Raw genomic sequence first — 16,491 nt, forward strand, 5'->3', positions numbered from 1 at the left:
ATATATTTACTTATATGTATATTTCCTAATTAAGAAATAAATTAATATAACAATAAGAAGAGTGGAATAAAAAAATTTGACTTGTAATATAAATAGATGACATAAATCTCTAATCGGGTCACTTTAGAGGTCTCCAATGATAATTTCACTTGTACCATGACAAAACAGACAAATAAAAATAATATTCATAAATGATTCAAACGTGGACGAAGACGCACGCGCATGTATTATACTTCTTTATAATGATTTACGATAAAAAAAACCGTTATCTAATTGTAGATTAAAAATAAAGCATTCGGTTTATAATTTATAAGTAAAAATTACGTATAAATCATTAAAATTTCCATTTAATTCTAGTTTACTCTACTTTTATATGTAATTAGTTTCAATTTTTAATTCCATTAATTTTACTTTTCTTGAAATTTTATGTTCTATTTCTCCATTATTTTAAGATATATAACAATAGTATTTATAGTTTGAGAAAATTTGAAATCATTGCTAAAATTTTTAATTCTTCCTGCGAAAGAAATACTTAAAAATAATCATTACATCGCAGTGTCAATGTTATCGGAATCGCATCTATTTTTCCAAAGTAAATATATTTTTTCAAAATAAATAAATTAGATATTAATAATAAGCTAACTAGAATTTCCTGTGAGAAAATAATGTCCGATCGACATGAAGAATGAACGAGGAATGAAAATAACATACTCATTTAAAAATTATATATACTTGTCACGAGGCCGATCATTTATAAATAGCGCTTATATAGCGGTACCACACTCGCATTAACATTCTTTTGTATCTCCCCACAATGTGTAAATGTAAACGTCTCGCACCTCGAAATCTCCATTCGACGCCCACATACCATACCACAGTAATAGGTTAAGTCATAGGCTTTGTGTTCCCTGGAGTACCTAACCCTGCAAATCACACGTCGAATTTATTCGATGCTTGCGCAAACCCAATCGGTCATTTCGCACCGCTCGAGGGATACGGACTATACGGAGATTGTAAATTGTGCAAGTATGCCGGAGACTGAACTATAATAGTACTAAAACGCTACCTAAATACTTAGAACTTGAATATACATGATGTACATGTAAAAGTATATGTAAAAATATAATCTTCGTTTATTAAGTCAATTAACGAGCAAAATTAAATATTTAAGATGTTTAGAATACTTCTCTTAGAAAAAAAAAATCTTTTTGCAATATGTGACAAAATTCAAAATAGAGCTTTATATATAAATTTTAATGAGTCGTGATTATTGCAATTCCCTGAGTTCATAATTGAAAACTGCAGGGACAGTTTCAAAAAAATGTTGAAAATTAAGTATAAAAGATTAAACATGAAATTCAAAGAATGAGTAGCAGCTAGTTTATGTAATATTGAATTTGTCAAGAAAAGATCCAAGTTTATATTTTTATTTAAATTTTTACATGTTATTCTTTACTTTACCTTTAGAAAGTCTTTCACATCCATTAGAAATATCTGATTATTGACATAATTTTAAACGATGATGGCGCATCAATATTTAAATGTGATATGTATATTATAAATTAAAAGTATTTTATGCAGAAGGTATCGCGATTTTTAAATAATATACAATCGCCAAGGACATTTTTGGAAAGCCATTGTGTGTGAAAAGTAACTGTATATACCGATTTGAACATTAAAGCTGTCGCCACGTTTGGTGTTCTGGCGAATACTTAATGTTTTATGTTCAGACTTAGAGAGAAATAGCAATTTGCGTGGGATTGGAATGTCTGCGTAGCTCGATCGCGTTTTATACTAAAATGCGAATGTGTGTATGTTATGATTTCTTCAAAACGTTGATGCTCTGAAAATAATTTACAATTCTGAATTACAATTCTGTAGACTCTTCCGACTTATGGCTTTTTTAATAGTTTGAGTTTCTTTTTTATTAACATAAAAAAAAATGTAATTATCGCATCGGAATTACAATTACGAATCACGATACAAACTGAACCACTTGCTATTTGGCATGAATATAACGTGTAGGACGGTGATTATTTTGTACGGTAATTAAATGAATCGCGTCTTGTTGATTAAAGTCGCTTAAAAATTTCAAACAAGTTGTCGAGCGTCATTAATGCGAAGGATAAACCGGTGCAACCACGATCTATTTAAAGAAATTATGACTGCGCTGTCGCGTCGCATAAGTATGTAGAATCCTCTGTTACATGAACATTTCCTTTCAAGAATTTCAGATTACAAAAAAACAGATAAATAATATCACAAATTTTTCTTCTATACATAGTATTACTATTGTTTTACATTACAATTGAATATTTTGCAATACTTGAAATAAAAAAGCATTATCATCGTGGATGTTTTAAATGCGCCTATCAATGCATTGAAAAAAACTGCAGCTCGCGCATTTGTGCATCGCTAATGTGCTTTAATTTACCGCGACATTCACCTCGTTGTCCGCTTTTGTCGAAGGCGTAGGCAACTCGCGTTGCATTGTATATACACATCTTTTTTAGAATTGCATTTAAACTCGATATAAACATTACGTACATAAAATAAACATTCTTCTTCTTCCATAAAATATCCATAAATATATATATAAAAAAAATATATATATATATATATATATATATATATATATTCTCTATAATATTATATACATTTTACTTTTTTAAAACAAATATTTAAATTTGCTGTAATAAAAATTATAAAGTAGATACTATAATTCTACATGTAATAAAAATTATTTTCTAAAGAACATGCATATTATTATAGTTCTATGTGATGTATTTCTGTTTTTTATGCGTTATTGCGCATATCGTGACATTCTTAGCGAGCACTCACGTTTGCGGAGTGCAAGAACCGAATGCATCGCACAGTTACTAGGCAAAGACACGATCCGATCTAATGCAAATGCGTTCTCGACACCCGACGGGTATCTGCGTGTAGGCGAGAAAGATGTCCATCCTCTTTTGCAGGACCACTCTGAGCTATCAAGAATAGCGGCGGTGTTCTCACTCTCTGGCAAAGAAAAGCCTGAGAGTGGACGTACTCGCATTTTAAATGGAATCTGTCCACTGGATACCACTATATGCACAAATGTGTACGTTAAACTACGTACAAACGAGGATATTTTCGGCGAATAAGACTCTGTAATCCATTTCGGCCTTCGATTTTGTTTTATATTATATACATACATGATTCACGAGATATTTATATATTAATAATAATTATTTAACTGTGACATTACGCGCAAGTATTAATTTGTTGTTCGTCGACAAATCTTTTAAAAAATTAAATAATTCATGAATAAAATAAAGGACTTTTATTCGGTGAATGTACAAATCATATAGAGCTTTAGACAAGAAATAAAAGATTATTGCATAAATATAATAATTAAATAATAATTTAACTAAGATATCAATATTTACTATTATACATATACTTTTCATGAAAAATTATTTTATTAATAATAATGAGATAAAGAATTACTTATTTGTAAAAAGAAATTCTTTTAAACAATAATCAAGTTTCTCATAAAAATTTTTTATAGGAATAATAGAGAAATAACTAGAAATAATCAAACAGTAAATTTCTGAAATATAAATGCATTGCAGAAAATAAAATGGCTATCTCTTTGTTCTAATGTGCGCAACAGTTATTAAAAAATATAATTAAAATTTAATTACGATATTGAAATATAGGTACGTATAATTAGACAATAGATATAACGCAACAATTAAAATATGTGTCATTTAAGATGTTCCATAAATTTATTGAAAAGCCACATTTAGTTGTAAAAAGATTTTATTTCGACGAACGAAGATCGAAATGAGCCTCAATAATGATGGAAAACAAGCCAAAGTAACTAGAAAAGTATATTAGACGAAGAGGAAGTAGGTAGCAACGTGAGCTGATCAGCGCGTTTCGTTAGAAGCTCGAAAATCGCGCCGATACTAGGAAAGCATATTGAGGGAGGAGGTCGCCAAGTTGCCGTAGCAGTGGAATCCCACTTACTACGCCCCACCTTACATACAAGGATAGTTTCCAGGCGTAAACCAATGAGAGCGCTAGCAGGTTCGCCCTTACATGAGACAAGAAGCTCACGCCCATTGACCAATGATTGCGATGCTACGCGGCGGCAAAGTGGGGAGACGCCGTTGCTCAGAATACCTCCGATAACTTCCTTGCTAAGACCCTGCGTAGAATAGAAGGAATAAGGAATTAGGATAAAAATTAAACGATTTCAATCTCTCTATCAGAAACCGTGTATTCCGATATATCCGATTTAATCGAGAGGTTAAAATCGTTAATTTTTTATTCCTAATTCCTTATTTCTTCTATTATGCGCAGGGCTTAATGTGCGCTCCTAATAATTCTACCGATTTATACGAAGTTTCTGACGCCGAGAAACGGAGAAACTCGAATTTCTCGCCTTAACCTTTTCGTCCGAATATGTACTTTTAACAATTTTCATACATTTATATGGATTTATATATTTTTTTATTATCTACTTAATTAGAACATAATATCCGATTTATTTGATTATTGCTTATTAATTATGCGATATATAAATAATGTTTTTTCAATGCAGATTATCATGTTTTTATCATAGAAACCAACTATAGTATACTCTGTTTGAAAGTAAGAAGATAGATTTTTAAGATAAACAAAAACAGATCAATCTATAGAGGGCTCTCCATCATCCCAATCGATTGTAATCGAAAGGGGTGGTCCCCTTTTCTATGCTGTCCCAGCATAGATTTTCAAAGGACATTCTAAAGACGCCGAAGGATGTTCTTATACGTCTTAAGAACATCTTTTAAGGGGATCCTAAAGACCATTAGTCATATTGAAAGTAGCACTTACACACAGACGATACGTGTCATTACTACGTATAAGAAATTTACCAGTTTTGTTTGCAAAATACAAATATATTTCGGTTCCTTGCAGTTAATGCGTTTATACTCTCTTGAAATAGCTGCTATCAACAACTCAGCTCCTGCCAATCTGATCTTCTTCCCTATTATACATTCGCATCCTCTAGCGCCGCCAGCCATCCTCCGCGATTGGTTGCAACACGTGCCTCCCATTGGCTGTCACACGATCGACTCGCGTCGGCTGACTTTCGGTGTCGCAAAAAATTTATAGCGATTGGGCCCCGGATAATTTTCTTACATCCTGTGACTGCCCTCAAGCACACCAGCATTGTTCAACTAGGAGGTCTTTCTCAATAAGATTCAGAGCATCTTCAACGGTCAGAGGTCAGGGTCAGTGGCAATCATCAAGAATTCTATTTTCACCAACCACGACGTTCATTCCGATAGCGACTCCCAAGTCGAAACCTTAGTCCTACCCTAAACCTCTTTCAACCTCAATTAAACTTTATAGTATAAACTCGTTTTGATACTTTTGTGTGTGTGTGTGTGTGTGTGTGTGTGTGTGTGTGTGTGTTGTGAATAATCAAATAAAGCTTCTTTTAATATTACTTAATCTACAGCTTTTCTCTAGAAAATTTCTTTTGAACGTTATCTTTAGAGTCTACGTACGTTCTAAAACTTCCAAAACAGGAGTAAAGCCCCGATTCGAGCTACCATACTTCGTATCAAAGGCAACGACTGAAATATTTATTTCAATGGTAACCACCATGAAATCTTTATATCAACGACGACCTCGATGCTTATTTCAATGGTGACTACCACGGACCTATTTCGCTTTAGTTTTCACTATTTTTTTTTCTATAGATTCTCCCGTCGTCAAGTCGCAATACATCACCGACGACTATTCTTTCTGAAACGTAATTCACAACTTTATGTTGTCGGCGGCTACGACCGTCCGATTGCGTTTATCTTCCTCGAAGGTCTTCAATCTCGTATCGGTATTAATGAGAGCCTTCCGCATTCGGAAAGGTCCTTACCATATACACCATAGCACTATAGCGACGATCGTCTAGACGTTGATATACCTTGCTATTCTGCAACATATACTCATCGAAATAATGTTTAGTTTCATCTGTTCCTCCTTACGTGATTATTCGGATACTAATCAATTTTTCGTCATGTAGCTGGGCGACCTTTACTCAGTCAACTTTAGTAATGTCTATGTACGTGGGCTATTTCTAACTTTACTAGTACAGAATTGCGATTAGGGACATCCACATGTACCATCCTGTGTCTCGCTCAGTATCCGATATCAAATGTGCACGGAAAAAAAATGTTGCTGACTACAGCTAATTCTGATTAGCTAAAATTGCATTAGCTACTATTGCTATGAAATTTGCTAGTACATAGGATTTGCTGCTGTAGCTAATATAAGGACGTGATAGCAAAGTATACATGTATGTTACAGATCAATTTATTTAGCAGCATGAAATTAGTTGTCGTAGTTATTGGATATGTTAGTGTAAAAGAAAATTGTCTCTACTACAGCTAAATATGATTTGCTGAAACTACTTGCTACCAAATTGTCTGCTACACAGAAAACGTTTGCTGCAATGATCAATAGATCGACATAATAGCAATAAAATGCTTATCTATTACAATGATAATATTTAAGCCTCACAGCTAATGAAAATTAGATGTCACAAATACGACGTTAGGTATCCATATATAATATTACGACTGGAATTTAGTTATCACAACGCGAATTTTTGCTGCTGCAACTAATCTTTTTTTTTCGTGTATACTCTTGAGTTTCTAATCATCAAATTCGGGATAACAAATTGCGCTTAGTGAAAGCAGACCATAAGACGCACATTGCAGTCGGTTATGATTTTAAATAGATTCCTAATAAGTTCACCTTAAAATGAAATAAAGCCATTACTACGGCCATAGTCTTCAATTCGTGAGAATATTAATAGCGTTGATTCACTGTCGTTTATTTATTAATCTTTTCAATAAAACCAGGCTCCATTGGCACCTGATAATCACTCGATGTTAAATCTAATCCCGTAAAATAATGTGCCCACCGAGTTTATCAAGTTGGTCCAACGGGAACGGATATTTGTTCTTAATGGTAATAACGTTCAACTTATCTTTAATTATGCAATTATATCATTGTACGAATCTGGCAGAGTTTTTTTTTCTGTTCTTATGTCATTTATTTTGTATCTTGCTTAATACATTTTAAATATGGAGGAAAGCCTCCTATTATGAGATAGGTGCCTAATATGAGATAGCGGCGTTTCTGCTAAACTAATAGACGCTACCTATTGGTTCCACTATGAATTTATTGCTCTTGGATTGAAAACTGTTTAATAAAAAATTCATTATTAGATCATGTTTGTAGTTATCGTAAAAAAAGATTTTAGAATTTGAATATCTTCAAGTTTCATTGAGATAAGTTTTTAAATATTGTTTATTATTTAATGAGAATAAATATTTGGCAATAAATTCTTCATGTAGTGATAGAGTAAGGTCGTACTAATAGAAAAATATGTTGAATTGCTTAATTACAGAAGTTATTAGTAGATTTGATGATTGCAAAACCATAAAGCATATGGAAATCGTAATATGAGATGTTCAGGGTATTTCTAATATAAAATAATCCATGCTCCCATGTCATAATGAAAATCATTGCTAAAGTATAAATGTTATTGTACAATAATAAAAAGGAAAGCTGGAATGAACGTCGAGTGCCTATTTCTGCGATGCTTGATTTCAACTATTTGAAGACGAGTTCTAGGAATAATGTGTCGCATACTCATTTTCGCGCACCACTGTGTTTATTTGTATTTAAGAAACATTAAATAAAAGTTTTTTAGTTGCAATACCAATATACTTTGTGTTTTACTATCGATTTCTCAGAGCATCTCATATTAGGAGCACAAATTTTAACTTTGCGATTTGTTTACTTTTTACATTTCTTTAATTTAAAAAAAAAATGAAATTTGAATTAAATTTTATATAACATTATCTTAAAGCTTATTAAATTCCGTTCAAAATGACCTATTATTTATTTTAATTCTGCCCATAGACTCCTAGCATTTATCCGAAATGAACTCAGTATCTCATAAGAGAGGACTTTCCTCTATATCGCATGAATTACATGTAAATATATACTTGCATTTTTTGTTTTTTCGCGATCAGTTTTTGCGACAAATTTACTAAATTTTTTTAATTCTAAAAAATAGGTAAACAAATTACAAATCAAATGGACATATATAGGCTGCTCTGAGCACATACCTCTTCATTGCATGCATATCCCCTTCACCTATCTTTGATCAGTTTAAAGCTGTCGCGTCTTTTATCTGGCATCTCTGTAACAGTCCACTGTCAATTTATTATAATGTCGTTTGTAAAAACAAACTGCAAAATAAATATTTTTCCAATCACTCAGATGCCGAAAAAAAATTAATGATATCAACAAAGAGAACAGGCATGTGAAATTTCTTCTTTAAACAATTTAAAATTATTATTTCAAACATACATATATAAAAAATAAGATTTCAATCACGGATTTTTGTTATCGGGCTTTTTTATAATTCTATGATAACTTCTTGAATCAGAAATAATATTACCTAAATATCAAATTCATCATCAATGTTTATTTTAATTCAGAATATTCAAATTGATTATTTTTGTATAAATTGTACTATATAAAATAAAAATAAATATTATATACTATTTTATTCTTAAAAATATATATTCCAGAGATATACTCTAAAATTATGTTTGAAAAAGAGCTTAGAACATTGTTCATCTGAAAAAAACTTTTTATATACAATATAATTATATTATATGTTGATATAATGATAAATGTTAGGGTATATAGGAGAGAGTTGTCGAATACATACCATGTCTCCTAAAAGGAAAGCAAGTTCGAAGAATTTTGCTTTCTAATAAAAGATACAGTGTAACACAGTATCATTACATTCTTATTTGCCAATGTTAAACAAAGTTATATAAGTTATTTAATCTAATCAAGGCAAATAGTTGGTCAAGATAATAAGTTGATATTATAAGTTTTAATATTTCGGAAATTAATGATGTAAGTTTTACATCTGAACATACTGACACATTATATAATAATTTACAGTATATATTGTGCGATTTGTATACGAGCTCGTATATACAATTGTATATATAAATTATATCTATACACTGATGAGAAAATTGAAAGCTATAAAACTGATTAATCCAATTGCTAAATTTTATTGCTAAAATCAGTATTAATTAGCATTATATTTCAAAAATACAAAATACGACAAAATTAAGATTTAAAAAAATGTTTTCCTTTGAATTCAGAAATTAATTTCGTGGCGCTCCCATAAATGGTCATCCATCCTGCATCCCATTTAGCGTTGCTTGACCTCTGCAATCGTACGGAAACTTACTTCGATGATCCACGAACCATGAATTTTAATGGATGTATAATTGTGACATATCTTCAACAGTTATCATTTCAGCAATATTAAAAAGGTCTCGCGCTAGATAAATAAATAAATAAATAAATAAATATATATATATATATATATATATAAAATAAAAGATAAATAAAAAGTTAGGTGTGAAAAACGCTACAAAATTATTATTGTATATAAACAAAAAATTGAATGATTGATTATATTTATATATGTATATTTCTTATCTCCAGTGAAAAATTTTTCATACATAACTGTATGTATAATTATATGTATATAAATTAATATTTTTCCTGAATTATGTAATGATTAATAATTAAACAATGGAATATTTGATTTTCGTATTAAACTATATTATTGTCTCCTCACGATTGTGTGGAATGTTAAGTATTTGAACAAATCTAATTAAAAACTATGTTAATAACTAAATAATTGAGTATCTTTTACTTACTAATTAATAATTAAACAAAAACAGGAAGTTGACATATCTGTGTAAAGGTAAAAAAATGATACAAGTACTGTAAGTTGATAAATTTGGATGATAAGGTAGACAAGAATCATGCTTCTTGACGTTGAAAATCTCAGAAAAATCGCCTGAAGTATTAGCAAAGCAGGATAAGTGAGGAGGTTGTTGGAAGTTACCTTACCTCTTTGTTAACGTGCGCTCCTGTTACTCCGGATTTATTTTCCGAGATTTTCGAGACGCCGACAAATCCGATTCTTCGCCTACCTCCTCGCTATCTTGCGTTCCTGTTACTTCGGATTTATTTTCTAAGATTTTCAACCTCGAGAAACGCGACCCTCGTCTATCTTATCTCATCCAAATTTACTACCTATTTCATTTTTATAATTTTTCAGTCATTCATGCAGACATCAAGTTTCCACTTTTGTTTAATTATTATTTTAAATGAAAGTTGTTCAATATATTTAATTATTTAAATAATTATTGACTATAATTGTATTCAAATAACTTACGAGGGGTATTCACATCGCACTCCAACAAATGCATTGGAGTGAGTGAGAGCTATTATAGGAGCGTATTAGAGTATGCAACGTAAATAAACCTACTATTATAATGAAATAATCTGAACTTAATAAAAATTAGTAAAAATATTAAATTACCTTTAAAACATATATTTATATAAAGAAATATTCAAATATTACATAATTATAAATATATGCTATAAAAATGTTATAAGTTGATATAAAAGAAAATTTAATATATTTTATATAGAAAAAAGATATATATTTATTAATACAATATATATTAAAATATATATATATAAATTTTAATAATTATGTTAAAACATATAGTATATATACAATACAAAGCACTGCATGTTAAAATATTAAAAGAGAATGTTTTATTAACGAACAAAATCAAGAGATATTTCATTTTTTTGTACATTTCCATTTATTTATTTTATTTTTTTCATTTCATGATTAATACGTAAATGTATGAAATTTATGGTGCATGTAACAGCCACAAGCGTCATTGAAGCGAAATTGTTGATTTGTTGTCCTTGTTCTTCATCCTTGTAACATATAAAAACTTCAATAAATAGATAAATTAATTAAACATCTGGCAAACACAATATTAACACAAGCAAACAATTTACAACATATGCATATAAAATTAAATATAATAAAATATAAAACATTCATGTAAAATTAAAATAATATGTACGTAACAACATTACATTATTGCACACAAACAATAAATAATGCATAATAAAAATAATAGGTATATGCAATTGAAGAAATATTTTATTTGAAAGTGTTACAATTTATAAATTATAATATGATGCAATTTGGAAGTAAATAAAACATATTTATAACGCATGCATGTAATAAAACGTTCAATTAGTAAATATATAATGTAATTATATAATGCACTTTGAAAGTAAACAAAGCATGCAATTAATAAACATACATAAGAAATGGAGTTAAGCAAAGATGTAAAACACAGTAACGTACACAGTAACAGTTCATTCCATGAAAGACATTTCATTGTCCAACTCTTCTTGAATCATATCTCAGCTATTCGATCCAGCTCGATATGAACCAAAGAAGAAGAAAACCAATGAAACTTGTAAAAAATGCAATAAAATAATTATAATGGACTTATAAATCATAAATTATGTATGTTATAAAAACAAGGCTGTAGATAGAAAACAATCAAATTAAGAACAAATTATAAATGTAAAATATTAAAGTTTTTTATTCTTTTGAGTAATCGTTTTACATGACTTATTATGTTGTGATAATATGTAATAAATACGTATCCGGAGAAACAATTTTATTAAGAAATCTTTTGGGAAATCTGGACATGCTTCAAAAACTATATTTTGTGTCAATTAGAACAGATAATTACCAATATTTTTTTCATAACAATTTTTTTTCAAAATTTTTGACAAATATTTCTTCTAATTTGTGAATTTAGCAAAAAAAATTATTAGAGAGTCGGTATATTTAAATTATCAAATAAATCTCCATTTTTATTTTCGTAGGCTCAAAAAGAACAATGTAACGTTGTATTATCTAAGACAGCCTTGTTGTCATTCACAAAATTTTGAACAGCACATGAAGAATGTTATTGCTTTTAAAACATTTTTTTTACTAAAAAGCCACAAACATATTTAAATTTTCCTCTGGTAAATCCATTGAGTAATAATCATGTACAGAAATTTTTTAATTTTATTCGTTGACAAACAAGTTCTGAAATTGTGAACGTCTCTATAGTATTTAATGTTCCGAGAATATTTAATAAATCATCGTTATAGTTTGCACAATTTTGCGTTTCCGAATGTTCTAATAATTTCATATTAAATAATTTTTTAAAAGCACGTTTGAACTGCATAGGTGTTGGATTAAGGCAATTACCATCTTGTTTCCGAACAGAGCCAAAAACATTTTCAACACTTGTCTTGATTTAATCTACGTGTTCGGAGATATGGACAATTATAGTTTTTTAAAGTCGTCCAAAATTGAATTGTACTCTTAATTGTGATCTGCCAGCAATCTAAGCATTTTAGTTTTACATATTTATTGTTATCGTTAATTACTTTAATAGATCTTAAAAAATTCAACATGTTTTGTAAAAATTGCATTTGTTTATCACTTCCAATAAAAACTTTTCCATATTTTTTAGGATTATTTACATTGGATGAATTTAAAGTGATCAATGAGGTCTATAGTTCCAATTGGAAGAAAACCAGAAAACATCTGTGTGCACGTGCCTGCTGCTACATAATTACTAAATATTTGTACAGCATATTTAACTTTCATTCTTAAAAAATTATTTGGTTCTATATGAGATTTTGTTAATGCAGGAGGTATTTTTATCTATCGTTTGCTGTTTCTTTTATAAAATTCTACGATATAACCCCACGAAACTATTTTATTATCTATTTGAAAATTGTGAAATTTATTATCTATTTGAAATATTTTAATAAGTTGTTTCGAGTTGTTTTTAATAAATGTGTAGTGTCAAACATATATACAAATCTTTTTCCATCAACTACAAAATTTGAATTATCTACCGAAATATTTAACATATGGGACAGTTGGATAAAATTTGAACTCATATAAGAAATAAAAACATGCACCAAAGCACCATTGTTTTTTAATTGTATAATGATGTCAAATATAATTTTTTTTTTAAATGTAGCGGGATATGCAGTTTCTATAAAGCAAAAACAAACGGGCAGTTTCCGATTTCCTGCACTGCTACGTGTTATTATAACTAATGCACTTTTTGTATGGATGTTTCCCTATTACCAAAATCTTCAAAACCAATTATCTCATCCCGCGAAATATCATAAAATAAATTTTTCAAGCTCATTTCATCTGCGCATAATACGCAATGGCGCTTCATTAACAATGATGTATTCAATTTTATTTTAAATACTTCAAGTTTATCATTTATGCCAGGCACAATATTCCACTTTTGTGTAAATAATTGTAGAGAAGATACTGAAAGCAATGCAATTGTTTTTTTCCTTATAATTTCTTGGACTTAAGAAATACAATAACAAAGCGAATTTTTTTAAATCACGATCATATCTTCTGCCACGTTTGTTTTTGTATTGTGCATCAATTCGTGTGTGCCGCTAATATTTTATTAAAACTTTGTGGTAGTAACTTACGGCCTAATTTTTTTAAAGTTTCGTTAGTCTCTTTGGCTCTTTAGTCTCGTATATTTTTCTTCTTTGCCTTCGACTGTCGGATTTCGCGGAGCGTTTTGTTTTGTGTCTTCAATTTTGCTATCTTTAAACGCAACTTCATTTTCCTTGGGCTATCCTTCGACGATTTCATGTCCTGTTTTGTATGTTTGGATGTACTTCTGTAACAAGTTTAAATTCATATTAGATATTGAGAAAATTTATTATTCTAATAAAAACAAATAGTAAAAGATTACTAAATAAAATACAAGATTATATGAAGAATTAAAATATATTATGTTAATGTACGTTAGTGTGCAATATGTTGCATATTCTACAAACTTTATTTTATATAAAAACATCGATAGTTTCTTTAACTTTTTAAGGCCCAGACACCAATTCTGTTCGAGTAAAATTTATTTTTACAATATAATCATTACAAATATTCTTGATAAAGAATTTTGTATCAATCAAATAAAATTATTCTTTTAAAGGTACATAATCATACATTCACATTTATATATACATTCCAGCTACAGAATTATAATTAAATATTTAAATTAATAATAAACATGATAAATCAATCTTGTACTTTAAGAAGGTAAAAAATAAGAAACCACTTAATCGTTTAGATATTTTCAATAATATATACATATACAAAATATGAATAACATATCATACAAAATCAAGTGTCAGTGAATTTGCTCTGCAAACAATCATAGTGGCTTATTTAGTGAGAATAGTGTTATTTTTTAAGTTGGAACAGCAATTCTAATTGCAACTAGTAATGAATTAAGAATATTATACAAAGTCACTACTGTGTCAATATAAATAGTGTTTGGGAAAAGTTCAAAGTGAATGTACTTAATTATGTACACTGGGCCTTATAGGGTTAAATAAATAAAATTTTAATGAAAATTAATATTAGTCTACATAAATATAATAATAAAAATCTACATTCGATTTAATGTAATTTATAATAAATTAACACTTACGGTTTAATTATCTCACCATTCATGTTATTAATAATTGGTAGTGGTTCTGCAAATACCACATCGCTAAAAATATAAAATTTAATATAACATTACAAGATAAACTCTACATATATATATATATATAGAAAAAAATTACTTAAATATGAAGTATTTCAATATAACATACTCATTTGTTTCTACTTTGATTTCCATGCATTTCTCCAGATCCATGTAATTTAACTGCCGTGTTTCTTCAGATTCTTCAGATTCCATATTGCTGAAAATATACAATTTTGTTACATTAAATTTCTTATTAAAAATAGAAAATATTATCTGTCTATTACCTGTCTTTTTCTTGTTTTATTTTACTTGCAACTTCTCCATCTATGTTTCTGCAATAAAAATATATGATATCATAACATTTGAAAATAAAATATATTTATACACACAGGGTGAATCAGAGTCGTTAAATCAACTTTTTACCCTATGAGAAAATTATTGACTTTATATCTAATTGAAGTATGCAGTCAATTATTTTCTCATAAGGTAAAAAGCTGGTTCAATGTGACTCTGATTCACCTATATATATTTGGCTTATCGATAGGTAACAGTTTTTGCGTCACTTGAACTTTGTATGGGAACAAATGCAAATCATGATGCAATATGCGACGTAAAGTGGTTCGTTTTATGCCCAACTGCTCAGATCGACGTGTTTGAGATGTTGTTGGAGACCTCTGAACACTGGCCTGTACGAGTGCGATAATATCATCCGATCGCCTTGGTCGCACTTTATTTGGACGCTTGGGATTAGTGAGTGCCTCACCAGTTGAAAATCTTTCATACAAACGATACAATGTGTTCGCGGAAGGCGCACTTTTCACTTTATTTATTTTTCTCCATGCACGTTGAGTTTTAACAATTGACTTGTTTTGTTGAATGTAAATTTCAACAATCTGAGAGCGTTCGCGTGGCGTGTACTGTTCCATGGCACAAATTTCCTTCGACTGACGCTTCAAACGCGCTACGTCGTTACTCGATCTAACATCTCTGTCAAAAGTTACAGTGTTGCCACATCTTTCCGTCGAATATGGCCAACCCTGTACTTTTTGAACACCCCTCGTATATGAGGCACGGTATCATATTGTGCGCACTGAGATGTAGAATATGATAACGATTTCGAAATCGCACGTTTGCTTTCGATGGCAAGTAAGACGTAACGCCGCCGCCGTCACAACGTTCAAATACTTCCGATAACTTCTTACGCTCCTAATAATTTTGTCGATTTATACGTTAATTTTCTAATGCCAATAAACCGAACTTTCTTGCCTAACCTCTCCATCCGAATACTTTTATTATCTTTTATGTATCTCTTACATAGATATGTATAATCCAATTTTTTTGTTATTTAATTATAACTTAACTTAAAATATCTAATTTATTTAATAATTATTATATTTAATTATATACGTCTAAATTACAAGTAATAAAATTCGAGCGTTATAAAAGTAGCGGCACCCACTTGGAAAAAACCTTTTTCATGCTCAATTTTTCATGAAGGATAGTAAATACACTTCCATATGATATCTGTGTCATCTCAGCAATCTCACGGAGCTTCACTTTACGATCTTTCATTACAATTTTTCTCACTTCACTCACATTTTCCGGTGTCACAGCTTCCACAGGTCTACCCGAGCGTTCCGCGTCATTTGTGTCGGTACGACCACGTTTAAACTCGGCAAACCACCGACAAATCGTTGCTTTTGATGGACAAGAGTCCGGGTAACATTTTTCAATCCATTGTTTTGCTTGCACGGTGTTTTTACCCATTAAAAAACAATGTTTTATCAGAACACGAAACTCGGTTTTTTCCATTTTTTAAACAAACTACAAAACGACTTTACTCTAACCTCGATAACTCAGCTGTTTCTAGTCCGATCGACTTAAAATTTTGACACGTTTCAAGCAAAGGTTAGTACTCTAGAAAGACGTGGTTACT

The 16,491-nt window shown here is 29.9% G+C and overlaps 2 protein-coding genes across 2 annotated transcripts; both read right to left on the reverse strand.

Annotated features, from left to right (window-relative positions):
• Window positions 1–10,759: 10,759 nt before the first annotated feature.
• LOC108757299 lies at window positions 10,760–15,629 on the reverse strand. Its single transcript, XM_018501773.1, has 6 exons — window positions 15,075–15,629; window positions 14,840–14,887; window positions 14,683–14,772; window positions 14,517–14,579; window positions 13,507–13,703; window positions 10,760–10,893 (listed from the first exon to the last, which is right to left on the reverse strand). The coding sequence occupies exons 1-5, from the start codon at window positions 15,479–15,481 to the stop codon at window positions 13,547–13,549; spliced, it is 765 nt and encodes a 254-aa protein (XP_018357275.1). The 5' UTR covers window positions 15,482–15,629; the 3' UTR covers window positions 10,760–10,893; window positions 13,507–13,546.
• A 363-nt stretch (window positions 15,630–15,992) lies between these two features.
• Window positions 15,993–16,322, reverse strand: LOC108757293 (putative uncharacterized protein FLJ37770). The gene has a single exon (XM_018501766.1). The coding sequence runs from the start codon at window positions 16,320–16,322 to the stop codon at window positions 15,993–15,995; it is 330 nt and encodes a 109-aa protein (XP_018357268.1).
• Between the last annotated feature and the right edge of the window lie 169 nt (window positions 16,323–16,491).

This window comes from Trachymyrmex septentrionalis, unplaced genomic scaffold (assembly GCF_001594115.1).
Source record: "Trachymyrmex septentrionalis isolate Tsep2-gDNA-1 unplaced genomic scaffold, Tsep1.0 scaffold137, whole genome shotgun sequence".
In the NCBI taxonomy this organism is placed as follows: domain Eukaryota; kingdom Metazoa; phylum Arthropoda; class Insecta; order Hymenoptera; family Formicidae; genus Trachymyrmex; species Trachymyrmex septentrionalis.